General features: G+C 43.3%; 2 protein-coding genes across 5 annotated transcripts in view; both read left to right on the top strand.

Annotated features, from left to right (window-relative positions):
- The window catches only part of TRPM1 (transient receptor potential cation channel subfamily M member 1), a gene marked incomplete at its 3' end in the record, with an annotated part of 61506 nt that extends 58174 nt beyond the window's left edge, over positions 1-3332 (top strand). For 2 of the 3 annotated variants that reach the window (XM_083586381.1, XM_083586380.1), the window contains exons 11-12: positions 166-298; positions 1231-3332. In XM_083586381.1, the coding sequence (XP_083442507.1) occupies positions 166-298; positions 1231-2458 (1361 nt within the window). Of the gene's footprint in view, positions 1-165; positions 299-330; positions 397-1230 lie in introns of all 3 variants that reach the window. The other variant, XM_083586382.1, reaches the window with a different exon arrangement.
- An 8563-nt stretch (positions 3333-11895) lies between these two features.
- MTMR10 (myotubularin related protein 10) overlaps positions 11896-19439 on the top strand; it is a 55090-nt gene continuing 47546 nt past the window's right edge. For both annotated transcript variants that reach the window (XM_083586442.1, XM_083586441.1), the window contains exons 1-2: positions 11896-12224; positions 18384-18444. In XM_083586442.1, coding sequence (XP_083442568.1) covers positions 12171-12224; positions 18384-18444 — 115 coding nt within the window. In that variant the 5' untranslated portion in view covers positions 11896-12170. The remainder of the gene's footprint in view (positions 12225-18383; positions 18445-19439) is intronic.

Below are 19439 nucleotides of genomic sequence, written 5' to 3'. Positions count from 1 at the left end.
ATCTATTTACTCCCAGAAAAGTGGGGTTAGACCTGCAGCATTAGAACCTAATGTTCATTACAAGTAGCCTGAAAATGCACATTGAGGTGGTAGTAGTCTCTTCCGAGTTTAGGGGTTTGATAGACATGGTAAAATACATGCTTTCCCTGCCTCAATTTCTTTCAGAGCTATTTCTAAATGATGAAGAGTTGAAAAAACTGTATGAATTTGAGGAGCAATGTGTTGAGGAATATTTCCGACAAAAAGAAGATGAAGAACAGTCATCAAATGATGAACGTATTAGAGTTACTTCAGAAAGGTAGCCAGTGAATTTGTTTATTTTCTTGCCAGTTGCAGTAGGCAAAGAGGAAGCATGGACTTCAACACTAGTGTCCTTTGGAGATGTTGAAGGAAAGAGTAAGCCTAGGGCTTGCCGATCAGAAGGTCGGTGGTTCGAATCCCCATGATGGGGTGAACTCCCATTGCTCGGACCCTGCTCCTGTCAACCTAGCAGTTCGAAAGCACATCATAGTGCAAGTAGATAAATAGGTACTGCTCCAGTGGGAAGGTAAACAGCATTTCCGTGTGCGGCTCTGGTTCACCAGAAGCGGCTTAGTCATGCTGGCCACATGATCCGGAAGCTGTCTGTGGACAATTTTGAAGGAGAGTTGTGCTTAGGATCACATATTGGTTTGAGGGCTATGAATTAGGTCCATTTTCATTCAAATGCAAACAAAATATAATTTCTCTTCCATCCCTAGTAGCCCCCCCCCACATGGAAGGGAATTAACCTGTAACTCTTGGGGTTCTTCTTACTCAGGAAGTTGGGATGATTTGCAAGGTGTCACCAAATATGCTGGGGAATTACAAGCTGCCTGTGGGCCCTCTGGCAGCGTGGCAGTGCCCACAGTACCATGCAAAAATATTCTAAATATCGTAAGAATTCAACCAAAGGAAACTGCAACAGAGGAATGTGTGACGTCTAGCTATAATACTGTTATAATCCTTCTAAGTTATTCTAACACTCTCTGATTCTTTTCTTTTCTTGGTTTTATTATAATTAAGTTTGTGGCAGCCAATGGCATGAAGAAATGAGTAATAACCTACTGATTAACTGAGTAAAACTGGAAGCTCTAATAATTAATAAAACAGCTGCCCTCCTCATAAGTGCTATTCTGAGCTAATAATGACAGTGCAGGACAAATCTGTGTTGCTTAATGAATTTATTCCCCCCCCCTTTGAATTCTATAGAGTTGAAAACATGTCTATGAGATTAGAAGAAGTGAATGAAAGAGAACATTTCATGAAAGCCTCTCTCCAGACGGTTGACCTTCGACTTTCTCAGCTGGAAGAACTCTCTGGCCGGATGGCGAATGCTCTGGAGAAACTGGCAGGCATCGACAAGGCTGAGCTGACTCACACACGTTCCCGGGCATCCTCGGAATGCGATGCTGCTTACCTCCTCCGGCAAAGCAGCGTAAACAGTTCTGATGGCTACATGTACAGGTACCACGGTGATGATCTTGCCTATGATGACCTGCCTACCCCAATGTCTCCAGCCTTGGCATTGCGTAAAGCAGATTCAAAGCTACAGCTGGCTCCAGAACGCCAAGGAAGTATCCACTCTGCCACAAGCGCCTCTACAGATCACAGCAAAAACACTTTAGATGTTACGCAGAATGTTTCTCTATCCCGTTCTGGCTCAGTTGACAGGCAGGAACACTGTAAGAATGAAGAGACAACACCCCAAACTCTCAACCAAATGGATATGGTTGGGAATGGGCAGCCTGGAACTGGACCAAAAATTCAGAACCCTCATTTAGCGTTAGAAAAGGCCAAATTAGAAGCCACCATCTCCTATCCTTTGGACAAACCTAGGGCAATGAGGTACTACCCTTCTGAAACATTCAACGCTTGCGAAGCAAGCATGATGAAATCAAGGAGTTACATATTTGCACAAGGTGGAAATATGGTTGGAGGAGTTAACAACCGGACCATTATGGACCAAGAGTATAGGACCATCATGGATGAAGTGTGCCCTTCCACAATTGAACAATGGACTGCCGAGTGGAAGTATGAGGTTCAGCAGAAACTAGCTAGTGAGCCTCCTCCTGAATATCCTGGCATTGTGTCTGAAGCGGAGATGCAAGCTGAGCGGAAACAGCTACTGACTGACACCGAAGAGGACAGTGATGTTGGTGAAGTGGTGGGTCTCAGTGCCTCCCATCCTTCCTCACCTGTCACCAAAAGGATCCACACAGACAATTTGTTGTCAGTGAAATCTGACAGGACTTGTGGTTTTCCTTCCGTACGGTCAAAGAGTTTACACAGCCATTCTCGAAAACCCAAGTCCATTAAGGACAGGCTTAATAGACCAGGACATGCCAGCAGTGTCAGCAGCCTAGTGGTGACCTGTGGGACTGCAACGGAAGAGCAGAAAGCAAAACAAGAAAATGCCTCCGCAGAAACTGAATGCTAAAATGGCCTTTTCTCAACAAGCAATAGTTGGGAGATGTGGTTAAGCCAGGACACCACAGGTAGAAGTGACACCCCCAAATGCCCATCCTTTAAAGAGCCAGTTTGCATTTGGTAGCTCACTATGTTCGCTTTTACAGATGCATTCATGTCCAACAGTTCCTGCTTCAAAGCACTTCCTGCTTTTGTGAAGGGAAGGTGTGCTCTCCCTGAGGGTCATAGCTCCCTCTGGAGGGCACGGCCAACAGTGTCAACATGGATTCTTTAATTCATTATGTCAATGATTCTAAAACCAATGTAGTTTAGTGAGCTGGAGGCTGGATCCTCCTGACCCATAAGAGCACCACTGCTCAAAACAATGGGTCTCATTGAGCGATTGACAGGCCAACAGCACTCTTTGTGGGCTTCAGGGCAATGCTGCAGAATGAATCACCAAGAGGCCCTTTTTTAACACACATAAAAAGTGGCACAATCACCAGCTCTTCTTCTTGCAAAAGTGAATGTTGTGTGTGGCAAGTGTATATTCCCTCAGCACCCAGTACAGGTATTTATCAAGGATTTACCCACATATAACACTGTATGTGATAATTCCTGTCTACACTCACTGCCTGCAAACTCCCTACACTGAGGATCCTTGAGAGACAGCAGTTTCCCATATCTATAGTGGCACCAAGGAAGAAAGTGGGGGCAAGAAGGAGTACCTTGTGGAAGAGGTATGACTTTGTGAGCGGAGTCTTACTGGCACTATTTTTACACCACTGTTGTTGTTGTTCTGGTCAGCCAGTTTGGGCTAGTGGCAATCAGATAAATCTTTTTTTCAGGCACAGTTCAGCCAGCTGCAGACTTAAATGTGTTTTCAGAGTTGGCTTTTTAAAGATCATCAGTGTTGAGGTCAAACATATCTCCTTGTTCCAAAGCTGAGAAAGTCCTGTTCTTGTGCCCAACAGTCTCATTGCTCTTAGGAGAGGACCAGACAGCAGGGCCTCAGAAGCTTCATGCTTAGGCAGACTCACTTAGGTGTAAGTAGGTCATTAAGATAACATGGTCTCAAGCCATTTTTGAGGTAGAAATGTCACCACAGTATTATTTCTTTCACAAGAGTAGGTGGTATTCTGGAACCGCAGTCAGCCAATTAGATAAAGTGCTTGGAAACAAAAAAAATTTGAACTCAAAAACTTGCTCACGAGTATGTGACATGGCTTTGGGGTTTCTCCCACCCACCCACTGCAGTGCACCAGTCCAGCTGGTGTGCTTATAAAAACTAGTACCGTATTGGCCCAAACAGAAGCCACACTTTCCCCCCAAATTCTGATTGTGAAAAGTTAAAGTGTGGCTTATATTTATTACCTTACGGTATCGATGCTGAAACAGCTGCCCACGAGGGCTGTCGGGGGTGCGGGACAACGGCGCCCGTCTCGATCGCATCTCCCAAGCCTCCCCCAAGCCACAGTAATGAAGGGGGAAGGGGAAGAGGCCACCGGCAAAGCAGCGCAGCTACCGCCCCCCCGCCAGGAAGCAGCCCGGGAGCATGGGGCAACAGTGCGCAGTCCACCTGCCACTCCCAAGCCTCCCTCGGTGCCAGTTTGGGGAGGCAGACGCACAGCGCACTCGGAACCAAACACCAGCACCAGCCGCCCCCCTGCCCCCCGTTCAGGGTGGTAGTGCCAGGAAGTGGGCCGCACCCACAAATAAGCCTTGAAATTTAAAGATGCAGCATATTTGCGGGTGTGTCTTATATTCGGGCCAATACAGGAACTTCTAAGCTTGTGATTTTACAGTTTGGGGACGCTTTCGCTTCAGGTGATTCCCATACCTCAAATGCTATCATGTGACTCAGCAAGTAATGTCCTTGGTTTAAGGCAGTGGTGTTTTTTGGTGATCTGCAAGCAAAAGGTGAACGACAACAATGGGGACTTGAAACTTTAATTGCATCTAAGGGCAAAACTAGATGTTACACTCAGCTGCACATGGCATTACTTGGGTGGCCCTCTTTATATTGAAAAGATTATTTCTGGAAATGCAGTCAAGATTGGAGAAATGGAGAAACTTAACTCACACCCCTGATTCAAATGATGTCCTCTCTCTACAACTTTCCCAACTGCATCTATGCCATTGCAAATGGACATTAGAACTTCCATGAGGGGGAAAATCCAAGGTGGAGGTGATCTGCAGCAGCATAATGGGGCGGGGGAGCAACCTTGTCCAGTCCCAACTGCCCTTCGAAAAGCTGCTTTTTCTGCTCAAAAAGGGGCATCAGGGTAAAGGTAAAGGGACCCCTGAACATTAGGTCCAGTCGCGGATGACTCTGGGGTTGCGGCGCTCATCTTGCTTTCCTGGCTGAGGGAGCCGGCGTTTGCCCGCAAACAGCTTCTGGGTCATGTGGCCAGCATGACTGGCGAACAAGAGCAGCGCACGGAAACACCGTTTACCTTCCCGCCAGAGCGGTATCTATTTATCTACTTGCACTTGACGTGCTTTCAAACTGCTAGGTTGGCAGGAGCAGGGTCTGAGCAACAGTAGCTCATCTCGTCGCGGGGATTCGAACCACCAACCTTCTGATCGACAAGCCCTAGGCTCTGTGGTTTAGACCACAGCACCACCTGTGTCCAGGTAGGAATGCACAAATTTGCCTGATTTGGCTTCTCTTGGTTTCTAATTTTTCCACTCTTAAATTCAGTTCTCCACACACACACCAGCATTTTTTTATTAGTCCTTATGAAAATTCAGCAGTATTTCAGTGTGAATTTATCATAAAATACAAATCTTTGTATGCCTATAATACACACTTTTGCAAAAGTTTTTCCAAATATACTCTATTGTGTGCTATTTTCACTATTCCATGCATTTTTTTGCACATTTTAGTACTGTCGTACCTTTGAACGGAATCAAAGTGCATCTTGAGGAAGCCCCATCAGACATTCGGCTTCCAAAAATAGTTCGCAAACCGGAACAGTCACTTCCAGGTTTGCAGCGTTTGGGAGCCAAAACATTCAAGAACTAAATTGTTCAAAAACCAAGGTACGACTGTACATGCATTTTTGTAAACATAGGTTGGCTAGAGAATCACACTGCAAAATTCAGAGAAGTGCTAATTTCTAAGGAAGGCCACATTTCAGTTTGTGTATTGTTTCAGAAATCGTGGACTAAGATATCTAATTAAGATATTACTACTAATCCAGAATAGAGCAGCTAGACTTGTGACTGGGAGTAGCCACCCGGACCATATAACACCAATCCTAAAGGATCTACACTGGATCCCAGTACATTTCCAAGCACAATTCAAAGTGTTGGTGCTAACCTTTAAAGCTCTAAGTGGCATTGGCCCTGTATACCTGAAGGAGCGTCTGCACCCCCATCATTCAGAGCGGACAGAGATCTAGCTCCGAGGGCCTTCTGGGCAGTGGAGCCCTCCCTGTGGAACACCCTCCCATCAGATGTCAAGGAGATAAAGAACTACAACTTTTAGAAGACATCTAAAAGTTCCTTCCTATATCAGGAAGTTTTATTATGTTTTTATGTGTTGGAAGCTGCAAAGAGTGGCGGGAGAAACCCAGCCAAGTGGATGGGGTATAATAATAATAATAATAATAATAATAATAATAATAATAATATCTCACACCCCTACATCAGGCTACTGTTACACGTCTGCACACATGTCTTGGCCTTCACAGTCTTGTATTATCTGTTTGGCATAGCCCCAAATTCCTGCACCTTCCTAAAAATCATTTGTTAATGTACCCTGTAGGTCTCTATAGTTCCTGATCAAATTATGTCGAACAGAGGTGATTGCCTTAAGTGATAGCATCACATGGGTGCTTCTGCCTTGTGGAAGAACTGTTAATGGACATTTGATAGGAAGGGACTGCTTCAGAGCACTCCAAATGCGGTGGGGGTGGTGCTATCTTTGAGTTACAGTAAGGGTGGACAGGTAGACTCTAAGGGAGAAAACTGAAGACTTGCTTAAGGGACATTTGTATTCAATGACTGCAGAAGCAGCGAAAGAGGAAATGAAACTTGCTTTATGAATAGAAGCAGGTGAAAGTTATGAGACCTGCTCAAGAAAAGAAATAGCAGCTGCATTGTACCCTGATCTACAAGTCAATTGCCAGAATCTCCCACAGAAATGATGGGAATTGGGAGAAATTTAAACGGAGTGGTGGGTGTTCCTTTTCCCCTCCCTCCTGCATCTAGCTCCCAGTGCCAATGTGACAAACACCAGCAGGTGCAGAATCGTGTGCTGGAGAACCAGATGATACGTACCCCACAAACCTGCTTTTGCAAGCATTTCCATTTTGCACACACCAGAAATGCACAATCTATTCACAACTAGCTCTGCACCCTTATGACACAGGAGGAAAAGAAGATGAAGCTTCATACCAAGCCAGACCATCTAGCTCAGGATGGTCTACACTGACTGGCAGCAGCTTTCCAGGTTTTCAGGCAGGGAGTCTTTCCCAGCTTTCCCTGGAGATGCTGGAGATAGAACCCAAGACCTCCTACATGCAAAGCAACTGCTCCACCACTGAGCTCTGCCCCCTGGTTATTCAGATACAGCAAATGGGGAGTTGGCAAGTGGTTTTTTCTTCTTTAAAAACTTACTGGATGTTTTTGTGGAAAGACTAAATCTGGATTAAATGTGGGGAAATCTGGGCTGGCAATGATGTTCATGTGGACGCTGAGAAAAACGTGCATGCAAGATAACACTAATCCCACAATAAACCCTTGTCTGGAAGCACTCTTCATTTACGGATAAAAGCCTTTAATTTACTACAGCTGCTAGAGACATTGATTCAATTTGCACATACACTGTAGAACCAACATGCTAAAATCTAGATTATTTCATATTCATATTGTTATTTCTAAGAGAAACTTAGCATTTAACAATGAATAAACAACAACTAAAATCAGATTAAAAAATTTGAAAATCTGATCTATTTTTTTAAATTTAAAAACCTTACTTTAAAAAAAACCACTGTGATTTTTATTTATTTGTCTTAGCAGAGCTTGCAGGAAGCTTCCATGAAAGGTGCACATATATGCACCCTGTAGTCTCAAAGTTGTGCACTGGGACTGAGTTGGATGTGCTCCTACACTGGCATATTGCTGGTGTAGCACAGTGGCCACTGAATCCTGTAGCCTCCTGAGCTTCAGCACAGAATGGCACAGTTACTTATCCAAAGGTTAGCTTTGTAGCATTACAACTAAATAATATATGATAATTTATTTCCTTTTGTGAATTGCATTCTATTATGAGTAACGGAAGTTCTTCCTATTCTTTCCAGGAGGCTGCCTTCCCCCCTGCAAAGGTGGAGGTTTTTTTCTTTTTAATCAAACCATTAAGCACATTACCTAAGTAAAAGAGGATTTCAGCTATTGGGATGGAAAAGTTAATTTTTCACAGATTAGAGGTCAAACGTTTATGTTTAACTCCTGGTAGTCCTATTATGTACAATAAACTTAAAGGCATTACAGCTGGATCCTGAGTTGCTTTGTATGTAGAATCCCATTTCAGTGGCTCTCCTCTTTCCCACAGTCCAAGGGGTTTTTATTGGTGGTCACTCTGTGTCTCCTCCCTACACTTAGCATTTTGATTCCCCCAACTCTTAGGCTTAAGGAGACAAGTCAATCTTAAGCCCCTTCTTCCCCGGCAGAAAAAGCAAAAAGACAAAAATAGGAACCCAGACACATGAAAGGGAAACCTTCCCCAACCTGGCGCCCTCCAGGTGTTTTGGACTACAACACCCATCAGAGCTGAGTTATCCACAGCAACTGGAGGGTATTAGGTCAGGGAAGGCTGTTCTAGAGTGTGCTCACAATGGAATCCAGAAACTGGCTTCACATACATACACCCACACCCCACTGGTATATTGAAGCAAAGGCTTTCTTTGAGACTCCTTTTTAAGCATTAACTCAGAAGTTGTTTACAACGTCATGATTACAACAATGACATGGAATACAATTTGGTAGCATTGCCCTTCACAGTTTACTTTTGCATAACAGTTTTGTGCAATTACATGATCATTTGGCTTTGCATGTCTGGTTATGCTATTTGATATAATATGCAGATGCCTTTCATTGTTTGCCTGTATTCCATCAGCAAAAAACAAACAAAACAAAACCCCAAACCCAGCAACATCATTATGAAGTGATGTGTTAACTAAGCCTTTATCCTTTGTTTCTAGTACTGAAATGATTATCATACAAGTTAATCCAAGAATAATATGGAACTCTCTGAAATGACACCTTTTCTTATCTTTGTATTTTTGTGTAAAGCATTTTAAACAAAATATATATATTAAGTAAGGACTGTATTTTAAAATGTAATAGCATCTTAATAAATTCACATTTTGTTTTTAAAAATTTGTCATGGAATATCACAACTCACTTTGTTTTCTTAACTAGATGTTGAAAGGAAGGAAGATAAAAGAGTATATGGAAAAATATATCAAAGTTCTCCAGGCTTCAGGCTAAAAATAGGTGAGGAAGGAGGAAGGAGGGCACAGAAGCTGCACTGGCAGAAGCTCCCATTGTGGCAGGGAAGACATTGCTCTCTCACCAATGCACATACAGAATCTGGCCAAACTGGTAGGATTTAACAGGGGTGATGGGAGTTCTTCATTCACTGTACCTAAGCACAGCAGGCTAGCTTACAGGAACTAAAGGAGCAAGGGGTAGTGGCTGCCACCCACAGCATCTGCCACCTGAGGTAATTCCCTTCATCTGCTTAATACAGTGGTACCTCTGGTTATGTACTTAATTCGTTCCGGAGGTCCGTTCTTAGCCTGAAACTGTTCTTAACCTGAAGCACCACTTTAGCTAATGGGGCCTCCCGCTGCTGCCGCGCTGCCGGAGCACGATTTCTGTTCTTATCCTGAAGCAAAGTTCTTAACCCGAGGTACTATTTCTGGGTTAGCGGAGTCTGTAACCTGAAGCGTATGTAACCTGAAGCATATGTAACCCGAGGTACCACTGTAGAACTGACTATTAAGCACAAGTTAAGTTTAACTAGGAAGAAAATGCCTTACCTTCACCCAGGCATGCACACCCACCCTGTGTTTTCTGCCATGTCCCCTCCCACACTTTGTGAAGTACAGCCATAAGAAAAATGCTACTCTGGAAAGGCTCTGGTAATTCTTTTCTGTGGAATGAGGATCACAACAGCCAGCATTCTTGCAGAGATAGTTTTCTCCCCTAAAATAAAAAAGGTTTGAAGCCTAAAAGGGCAAAGGTTGGAGAAACTGGGAAAGGGATAATTTACCGCTGTGTGTTTAAAACTGTTAAACAAAAACTCTTAATCAGAAAACACAGGATGAAATCGAAGTGCATCTGTGAAGGTGAAATGTGGCCTATATGCCGAAGTTTAATCCAAGGAGACCTCCAGTTAACCGTTAAACAGAGGGATGAATTCTGTGTTCATACTGACTAATAAGCAACCTGAAAGTGCACTGCTTTTGAAGCCAATATTTGTCTTAACACTACCAAAACAACACATACCAGTAAATTCAAGAAATAAAATGTCTAATATGCCAAAAGTACACTTTTGGCATATCTTGACACTTTCCTCAATAAACATAAATGTAATAAAAGAAATGAATAAAAAGGTAGTAAAGGGAATTTTGTTTCATTTTGCTTCTCTAATGTTTGAAAATTCACCAACATCACAAAGATAAAATTTTGTTGCACCAAATTCAGATACTTAGGGGTACATATAACCAAAAACCTCAACAAACTATACACCCACAATTACAAGCCCCTGTGGTGAGAAATTAACAAAGACTTCAGGAAATGGAACAACACCAACTTTACCCTCTCAGACAAAATAGCCGCGATCAAAATGATCACTCTCCAAAATTAACCTACCTATTCCAAACTTCCCAATCTGGATTCCCCCAACCCAACTCTGTAGATGGTAGAAAAAAAACTACTCGTTTATTTTCTCGCACAAAAAGCCAAGAATAAGCTCCAAATATCTGCACCTCCTTTCCTCAGAAGGAAGATGGGGAATTCCCAGCATAGAACTACATTGCCAACCAAATGCACCACATAATCCCATACATTCTAGAGGATGAGATAAAACAATGAGTCCACTGTGAGAGAGACATATTCAAAAGCACCCCCATCACAGCATACCCATTCCTCCAAAACAAAGGAAAATCCCCACAACGCTAAACAGGTTTACACAAACTAGGGGACACCAAATACCCTGGCTAACACACCACCAACTGCACGCCTTCTTAAGACAACCCAGCAGTTAAATCAGCTGCCACTAGGCCCTTGACCACCGCCGAAAACCTCCTCCTAACAGCAGAGGGACACGGCAAGGGGATGGTGCAGTCAAACCTCGGTTTTTGAACATCTCAGCTGCCAAATGTTTCGGAAGCCGAATGCCGAAAACCTGGAAGTGAATGCTTCTGTTTTCAAACGCGCCCCGGAAGTTGAACAGCTCCTGAGGCACATTTTTCATTTTTTTCCATTGACTTTGCAGCCAGCCTGTTGAGCCTCTGTTTTTGAACGTTTTGGAAGTTGAACGAACTTCCGGAACGGATTATGTTCAAAAACTGAGGTTCCACTGTATCCACAATATACAGAATGCTGCCCCAGAATCCAACAATCCCCCTCAACGCAATCAAAAAACAATGGGAGCGTGACCTAGGCGACAAAATAAACCCTGGGCAGTGGACTAGAGGGGAGCTGGCAGGCAGCCCTGCCCCAAGTGAGCCGGGACCAGGCTGCCATTTCCAAGGCAGGCTGGAAACGGGGAGGGCAGGAAGGGGCAGAAACTTGCTTTATTTTCTGGATACATTTCCTCCTTAAATTATGGAATAATAAAACATATAATCTATGGATTTAAAATGTTTAATGTATTTTGTTAAGGTTCAATTTCTTTGATGAATAAAAATAATGTCTTTTACGACCATTTAATTCAATAAATGTTTGCCTATAAAAATGAAATAATGGAAAATATAAAACCCTTACGATTATTTGGCTCAACAAATTTTTGCCCTAAAAAATTAAAATAGTTGAAAATCAAAAAACCCTAAATTCAATGCATGTGTGCCTTAGCAATGTTTTCCTTGATTGAAAAGGAAAAAACCTCCCGATTATTTTATTCAATAAACGTTTGCTTTTAATTTTTTAAAAAATGAAAAGGAAGCCCTACCAACGGCCAGGCTGGCGCCCCAACGCCTCGGGGAAGGGCCGCTGGCCGAGCCCGGGGGGGGGGAGGCCTCCGTTCTCGCGGAGCGGCCGCGTTTGACCCTCCGCCCCACCGTCCGACACCTCCCTCCTTTCACATCGAGCGTTGCTAGGAGACGAGAGGCGAGAGGAGGGCGGGGTGGGAGAGGAAGAAGCAGCTGCCCGCCCTCCCCCCTCACGCCCCGCCCCGCGGCGTCTGGCTCGTGCTATTGGCCTTCCCCGTGGGCTGCGGCTCCTCCCCTTCCTGGGCGGGGCGCCGGAGCCTCTAACTCCCGCCTTGGTAACCTTCAGAGCGGCGTGAGGATGGCGGAGGCGGGGTCAGGAGGGAGGGAGGAGCAAGCAGCGGCAGCCGACGCGACGGCGGCGGCGGAGGGAGCGCGAGCGCGTGACGTCGGGGGCGTGGCTTCTCCGGCGTAGTAGCCGCCGCCGCGGGCGTGAGGTGGGGCCAAGAGGCGAGCCCGGAGCTCCGAGGGAGAAGGAGCCAGCGAGCGGGTCGGCCTGGCTCGGGAGTCGCCGCGGTCATGTTTCCTCTCAAGCCCCCCAAGGCCACCTTCAAGTCCTACCTCTTGCCTCAGGTAAGGCGCGCGCGCCCGGGCGGCGGTTCCCCCTCCGAAGTCACTTTGGGTCCGAGGTGCGAGGAAGCCCCTTTCGGAGCTCCGGCTTGAGCTGGAGGGAGCCGCCGCCGCCGCCCTGGCCCTCCCGCTGCTGCTGCTGCGCGCTGGGCTGCCCCGCGAGTCTGGGGCAGGAGCGAGGGCGCCCCCTCCACCTCCGAGGGGCCCCCTAGTAGAACAGCGCAGCCCTTGTGTCTTGCGGGGGGGGGGGTCCTAAGCGGATGACGGGCCGTCTGCAAATCCAAGAAATAACAGCGATGATAATAGGAAGCCTAGATTCATGCCTGCCGTGTTTCGATGTCGTCGCTCGCCCTGGGACCTTAGAGTGGAGGATGGGAAATAAATAATAACAATAAGTGCAATTCTCACTGAGTTCAGTGGGACTTCTTTCAGTGGGTATCATGATTTGGTTTGGTTTGGTTTTTTACAGCTGAAGTCACCCGCTCCTGTCTTTGCTTGGTGGGACTTGAGGAAACACTGAGTAATGCACAAGTTTAATAATAATAATAATAATTAGTAATAATAATAAACTTAATATTGCAGAAGTTGCTTAGCTAAACATCTGCACTCTGAAATGTAGCAGGTGGAAGAGGCTCCAGTGCAGCAGCATTCTCTGCACGTATGGAAGCTTCCTTGGCAGCAAGTCAACTCCATGGGGCTGATTTCTGGGGAAACATGTCCTGGAGCAGGGCTGTCACCTTGCAGTCCTAATGCATTACTTTGCAATGAGCCCTCTTCCTTCCTTTCCCTTAGTGCAACTTAACTTTTCAGGAAAGTGTGTCTAGGAAACCAGCTTGCAGTCTTGTGGGATTGACTTTTGCATTAACGTGTTTAGAATTGCTTTCTTATGCCCTGGTAAAGAATGCTATCCTACACATACCTCTTCTTGGAATAAGCCCCATTGGGGTTTGAGTCTGCATAGGCATGCATAGAATGGCAGTGTGTGAGGCATGCAGTTTGTTTTACTGTTTCCTCAGAAGCAAGCTCCATTGTGTTCAGTCTGTGTGGGCTTGTTTGTTAATAGCCTGAAGGATCAAAGTACAGTGGTACCTCGGTTTACAAACTTAATCCGTTCCAGAAGTCCGTTCTTAAACGGAAACCATTCTTAAACCAAGGCACGCTTTCCCTGATGAGGCCTCCCGCTGCCGGTGCCCTTCCACCGTTCGGATTCCGTTCTTAGACAGAGGTAAAGTTCTCAAACCAAGACACTATTTGCGGTTTTGCAGAGTTCGTAAACCAAATCGTTCTTAAACTGGATTGTTCTTAAACCGAAGTACCACTGTATCACAGTCCCACTTTCCCAGAAAGTGGGCTGTGGAGATTCTAAGAACAATTGTGCTAATAATTTTAAATACAATGTTTCTGAAATATATACAGAGCTTGATGGAAAACTCTTATTTCAAGCAATACAGTACTAAAATCATGCCAAATTTGGAAGAAAAATAGGATTGTTGGTTCTGTATCATCCCCATGAAAGTGACATAATAACACATTCCTTAAAACTCACAGCTAACTTCTTTCTTTTCTGTAAAGCTCCAATTTTCTACTGTAGTTAGTGTAATGGGACAGCAGCCAAATGGCTCCTTAAACCAAGGTTACAGTCGCCAAAATGGAATGTCTAGTTGCAATTTTTGAGCAGGACGGCTCTAAAGTCTTGTTTTTAAAATAATGCACTGGTTGTGCTTGATTATCAGTTAAACATCTGGCTAGTTCAGGTGACAACCTTGAACTAGGTTAAGAGCTGAAAGAAGAAAAATCACTTTATCCAGGGACAGTCCACATATATTCCCACCTCTTTTTCTTAATGGTGACAATCCCATTCACAATGTAAGAATATTCTTCACAACTTTGAGCAGGGCCGTGGGGTGGGGTAAGTGAAGACAAGCTACAACAATTGACTATAATGTTGTTCACTGCTCTTGCTCAGGCTTTACAGAAAAAGCATTTTGGTTCATGAAATTCATTCTGATTGTGCATGTAAAATATAATGGATAGAATTCTACAGGATATGGTGTGAAAATAGTCAAGATCCAATGATCCCTAGACATGCACCTCCATATGGTAGAGATGTCAGGTGCCATCCTGGCACCCAGGCATCTTCACTTGGTTGCAAGTGGCCGATAGCCAGGTGCAAAATGCACCTGGTGTCTGGCTAATTTTGAGCACTGACAAGGAGCCAACAGTTTCAGGGTGAAGGTCAGGCAGACTGAAGCTCAGAATGAACACAGACTTTAATCTTTGAGAATTCTTGGAAAAGAAGTGATGTCCCTGCAGACTGGAGGTGTTGTCCCTATCTTCAAAAGGGCGGGGGGAGACCCAGTAACTATTGACTAGTGAGCTTGACATCAATTCCAGGAAAGGTTTATAAACGACTTGAATGAAGGAATTGAGGGGATGTTCATCAAATTTTCAGATGACATCAAATTGGGATGGGGGAGCTAATGCCACAGAAGACAGAATCAGGATTCAAAATGACCCTAACAGATTGGAGAGGTGACACTAACAAAATACATTTCAGTAGGAACAAATGTCAGGTTCAGCTCTTGGGCAGGAAGAACCAGCTGCACAAATATAAGATGGGAGACACTTGTTAGTAGTACATGTGAAAAGTATCTAGGGGTCTTGGTGGACTGCAGTGTAATGCAGCAGCAAAAAAGCTAATGCTGTTCTAGACTGCATAAACAGAATGATAGTGTCCAGAACAAGGTAAGTAATAGTACCACTCTATTCTGCCTTGGTCAGACCACACCTGGAATACTGTGTCCAATTCTGGGCACCACAATTTAAGAAGGATATTGACAAGCTCAAACATGTGCAGAGGAGGGTGACCAAGATAATCAAGGGTCTGGAAACTAAGCCATATGAGGACAGCTTGAAGGAGCTGGGTGTGTTTAGCCTGGAAAAGAGGAGACTGAGAGGAGATATGAAAGCCGTCTTCAGATATCTCAAGGGCTGTCACATGGAAGTGGGAACAAGCTTGTTTTCTTCTGCTCTGGAGGGTAGGGCCCAAACCAATGGCTTAAAGTTGCAAGAAAGGAGATTCCAACTGAATCTATGGGGGGGGGGAATTCTGTTAGTTAAGAGCTGTTGGACATTGGAACAGTCTCCCTCAGAAAGTGGTGGACTCTCCTTCCTTGGAAGTTTTTAAGCAGAGGTTGGATGGCCATCTGTCATGGATGCTTTAGCTGAGATTCCTGCATTGCAGGGGGTTGGACTAGACGACCCTTGGGGTACCTTGCAACTCTACACTTTGTCACCTCTTTTTGTGTATAATCATAGAATCAGAGTTGGAAGAGACCACAAGGGCCATCGCGTCCAACCCCCTGCCAAGCAGGAAACACCATCAGAGCACTCCTGACATATGGTTGTCAAGCCTCTGCTTAAAGACCTCCAAAGAAGGAGACTCCACCACACTCCTTGGCAGCAAATTCCACTGTCGAACAGCTCTTACTGTCAGGAAGTTCTTCCTAATGTTTAGGTGGAATCTTCTTTCTTGTAGTTTGGATCCATTGCTCCGTGTCCGCTTCTCTGGAGCAGCAGAAAACAACCTTTCTCCCTCCTCTGTGTGACATCCTTTTATATGTATGCCTCTTTGCATACTTCCCTTTCCCCATTATTTGGCAACTAGTTTAAATATGTGGCCTTCTTATATACTTGGCAAAATTTGTATTTCAGTGATACAACAAGAAATAGAGTTGTCTGGCTCTCCTCAGACTATCCCTGCTTTTAAATGTCCAGTTCATAACTTGGAGGAATGGCTAATATGTTTATAGGGATTACTTTAATCACCTTTTTATCATTAGACATTCTTTGCTGTTAGCAACTACTTGCTGTTAATAGCTCAACAGGTACACAGTTTTATATCACAGTATCTTGAAGTTGAATAAAACCTGCACCTGTTAAGTGCTGAAGGCACAAACTCTAGCAAGACAAAAAATATCAACCCTGGAGCTACTTTAAATTGCCTTCAAAGTACAACAATTTGAGTATAACATTGCTTGTATCTTGTATTTCTTACTTATTTTTAAATTTAGCTGTTCGTTAAATGAACTTCAGCCTGGACACTGAGATCCAGCTCTGAAGTGAGAAGTGAGGTTACATTGAACCAGGCAGAAGGCTTTTTTGGTAGTCGCTCCCATCTTCCCACTAGATGTCAAACAGATAAACAGCTACGTGATTTTTAGAAGACATCTGAAAGCAGCCCTGTTCAGGGAAGTCTTTAGTGTGATCTTGTATTGTGCTTTTACTATTTTTTTTGTTGGGAGGGGCTGGGGCAACCCAGTCAGATTGGCTGCTGCTGCATCATCATCATCATCATCATAATTATTATTATTATTATTATTATTATTATTATTATCATCATCATCTTATTTTCTTATTTTTTATTATTATATAAAAAACTAGCCTGATTTTTTTTCTTTTTAAAATTCCTGTTTGAAGGATTAAAGTTAAAATGCTACTTGATTCATGTTACTGAAAGATCTGAGGTTAATTTTTTTGGTACATCTAACTGATACAGCCAATTTAAACTGTATTTTAAACAGGAGCTTTTTAGCAAATGTGAAATACCCTGCTTTCAAAACTGATTTGCCATTAAACTTAAAAGTTGACTTCCTGAAGCAAAAAGGTGTTGGTTAGTGAAATTAAAGGGCTGGGAGAAGTTACTATTTTTTCACTGTGACATCAGATAAATTGGTGAGTAAAGTAAAAACCCTTGGAGTGGGGGTTGCTCATTTTTAAATAGGGTGAGTCCTGTTTCATACATGCATGGATGGACACAACCAGAAAATGAATGGAAAAAGAAAAGCTGACACATGTGTCTGTCAAACCTGCTTACCTACTTTCCCACCCTTAGGAGTGAACAAAAGTCTTCAACAGGGAGGGGATGTTACCTCCCTTGCTTCTACCACATAGAGAGGGCCCTGGCAGTGCGCTTCATCTGCCTCTGTCTCATGAGTTCTGTTGCATCAGACAAAAGGCCAATGTAGTTCAACTTAGTTCAACCAGATGATCTGGGAAGCGCCCCCCCCCCCCGAGCGTGAAGGCAATAGCCCCCTTTTTCTATTGTTTCCCCGCAAATGGCATTCAGTTGCATGCTGCCTCTGAATTGTATGGTACACATAGCAATGACATTCCCTGGAACTCACTCTCATGATGCCATCTCTTCTTGGCAGATGATAGATCTTGTGGAATATTGTTTCTAATTTTGCACCATGTGACAACACCATGTTGCTGTGGCAGAGCTTCTGATGAAAACTCTCCCCTGATATCACAAAAAATTGAATTCTGCCAATTACCCATTCCTGGATCAAGGTTAACCATCGTAATTACTTAAAAAAAAAATCTGTGTCCCACTTCTTGACATAAAGCTTCTTCTTTTCTCTTTCGTGTTGCTAATCAAAATGATTTGTTTTCCTTTTGGTCAAGCACAATTGAAATGCATTTGCTTAGATTTTTACTCAGTTTTGGAATTAAGCTTTTTTTAAAGATAGATTTTTAAAATCCTTTAAGAACTGTGGAAGAAAATGCAAAGAAATAGAACATGTGACTAAAAACAGCATGCCAAAAAATCCCAGTAAAAGTGAGGCTGTTCCAAAGGGCTTATACCCTCTTCTTATGCCTGAGAAAGTTTTTTTAAATCTTCATGGCATGCTTTATGCTGCAGCAAGGTGTCCAGGAGGGTTTCTCACAGTTGCAGCATGTGCAGTTGCACATGCAAAGTTGATAAGACTTCCCATATTAACCCACTTGCATAGAAGCCAGTTGTTCTGATACTGCAGATAGTTGCCAGCCTTGTTGAAAGCATAATGTTTATACAGCAGTGGTCATGCACTGTATTTGCTACAGACAGTTATGTCTGTGCCATAACAGTCTCAAATTGAGAGCTAAGGGCGGCTACCTATGTTTCTTTTATCTTTCTTTAATATCCTCTCTCCTCCTCTTCATTTGCTGTCTCTCTTGGTCCTTTTCTTTTCTTCTTTCTGCACACACACACACACACACACACAGCACGAGCGAGAGCTATGGGTTAGGTTAGAATATGTATTTCAGGCTAGGGTTCTACAAGCAGTTTAGATTAGTTCAAGTATATTACATCTCTCTTTTATCACTATTGTGTTTCAGACTGAAGACAAGATAGCACCGGAGCCTAGACTTAAAAAATTGGAGCCAGTTCTTTTGCCAGGTAAGCATTCTATCTGTTGCAGTGTTTTGGGGCCCATATGGGTATATGCAGGAACATGTTTGTCAATCTTTAAGATGCCTCTTCCTAATTCTGACATCTGATCCTGTTCTACTCGGTGTTAGAAACTGGGGTAAAAAGGCTATTTGCCCCAACCTGAGCACTAAAATAGTATGTCTAGTTGCATTTTTTTAAAATTCAGCAATACTTTTTATTTGTTTGGTTTATTCATTCAATCATTCATTCAGCCTTTATTGGCATAATTTAGACAATAAAATCATAAGAGAGAGAAATTATGCATGAAACATTGGTAATCCAGACATACTAAACATATAAGACATATAAAAGACTCAGTAGCCACCATAAAGTAAAATCAAGTAGTTTTAAATTTGACTTTAAAAATCTTGGCTAAATATCCTGAATAATGCTGAAGAGAGGGCAACCCAAAATTATATGGTATATTGTATCTGGTGTATTCATACCACAAGAGCAAAGTCTATTCTGGAAGGGTATTTTTTTGAACGTTCCAGACAGTACAAATGAGGGGGGGGTGTTTGAATGGGTTAACAAAAAAAGCTTTATTATACAAAGGGGTATCTAAATTATAAAAGTAGTTGGGTATCTTTCCATGACAAGGCTGCAAACCTACGTAAGCAGATGTGCATACAGAGGGCTGAATAGGATAGTCTTTGAAATTCATGATCTAACAGCCTCTGCTTAATGAGAGAGCAAATATGTAACTCATCCAGTAAGAGAAGAGAATCTATTGCAATCCCTATTTGTTTTAGTTTAAAGGTAATTGCAGAAAACACGTAAAATTATGTGAATCTCTCAATAAATAAGTTAGGCTTTCAGAGTTTGTACTAAAATGAATTTTTAACCACATTTAAAAGTCATGACTCAACCCCTAGATTTTAAGAGATGCTGATCTAGCTCAGTACATATTGTTAAAAGAAGGATGCCTTAATACCCTCAACTTTACTATTAAAGTCTGTTAT

Source organism: Podarcis filfolensis, assembly GCF_964270895.1.
Source record: "Podarcis filfolensis genome assembly, chromosome: 14".
Lineage (NCBI taxonomy): Eukaryota > Metazoa > Chordata > Lepidosauria > Squamata > Lacertidae > Podarcis > Podarcis filfolensis.
This window is presented reverse-complemented; position numbering and strand designations above follow the sequence as displayed.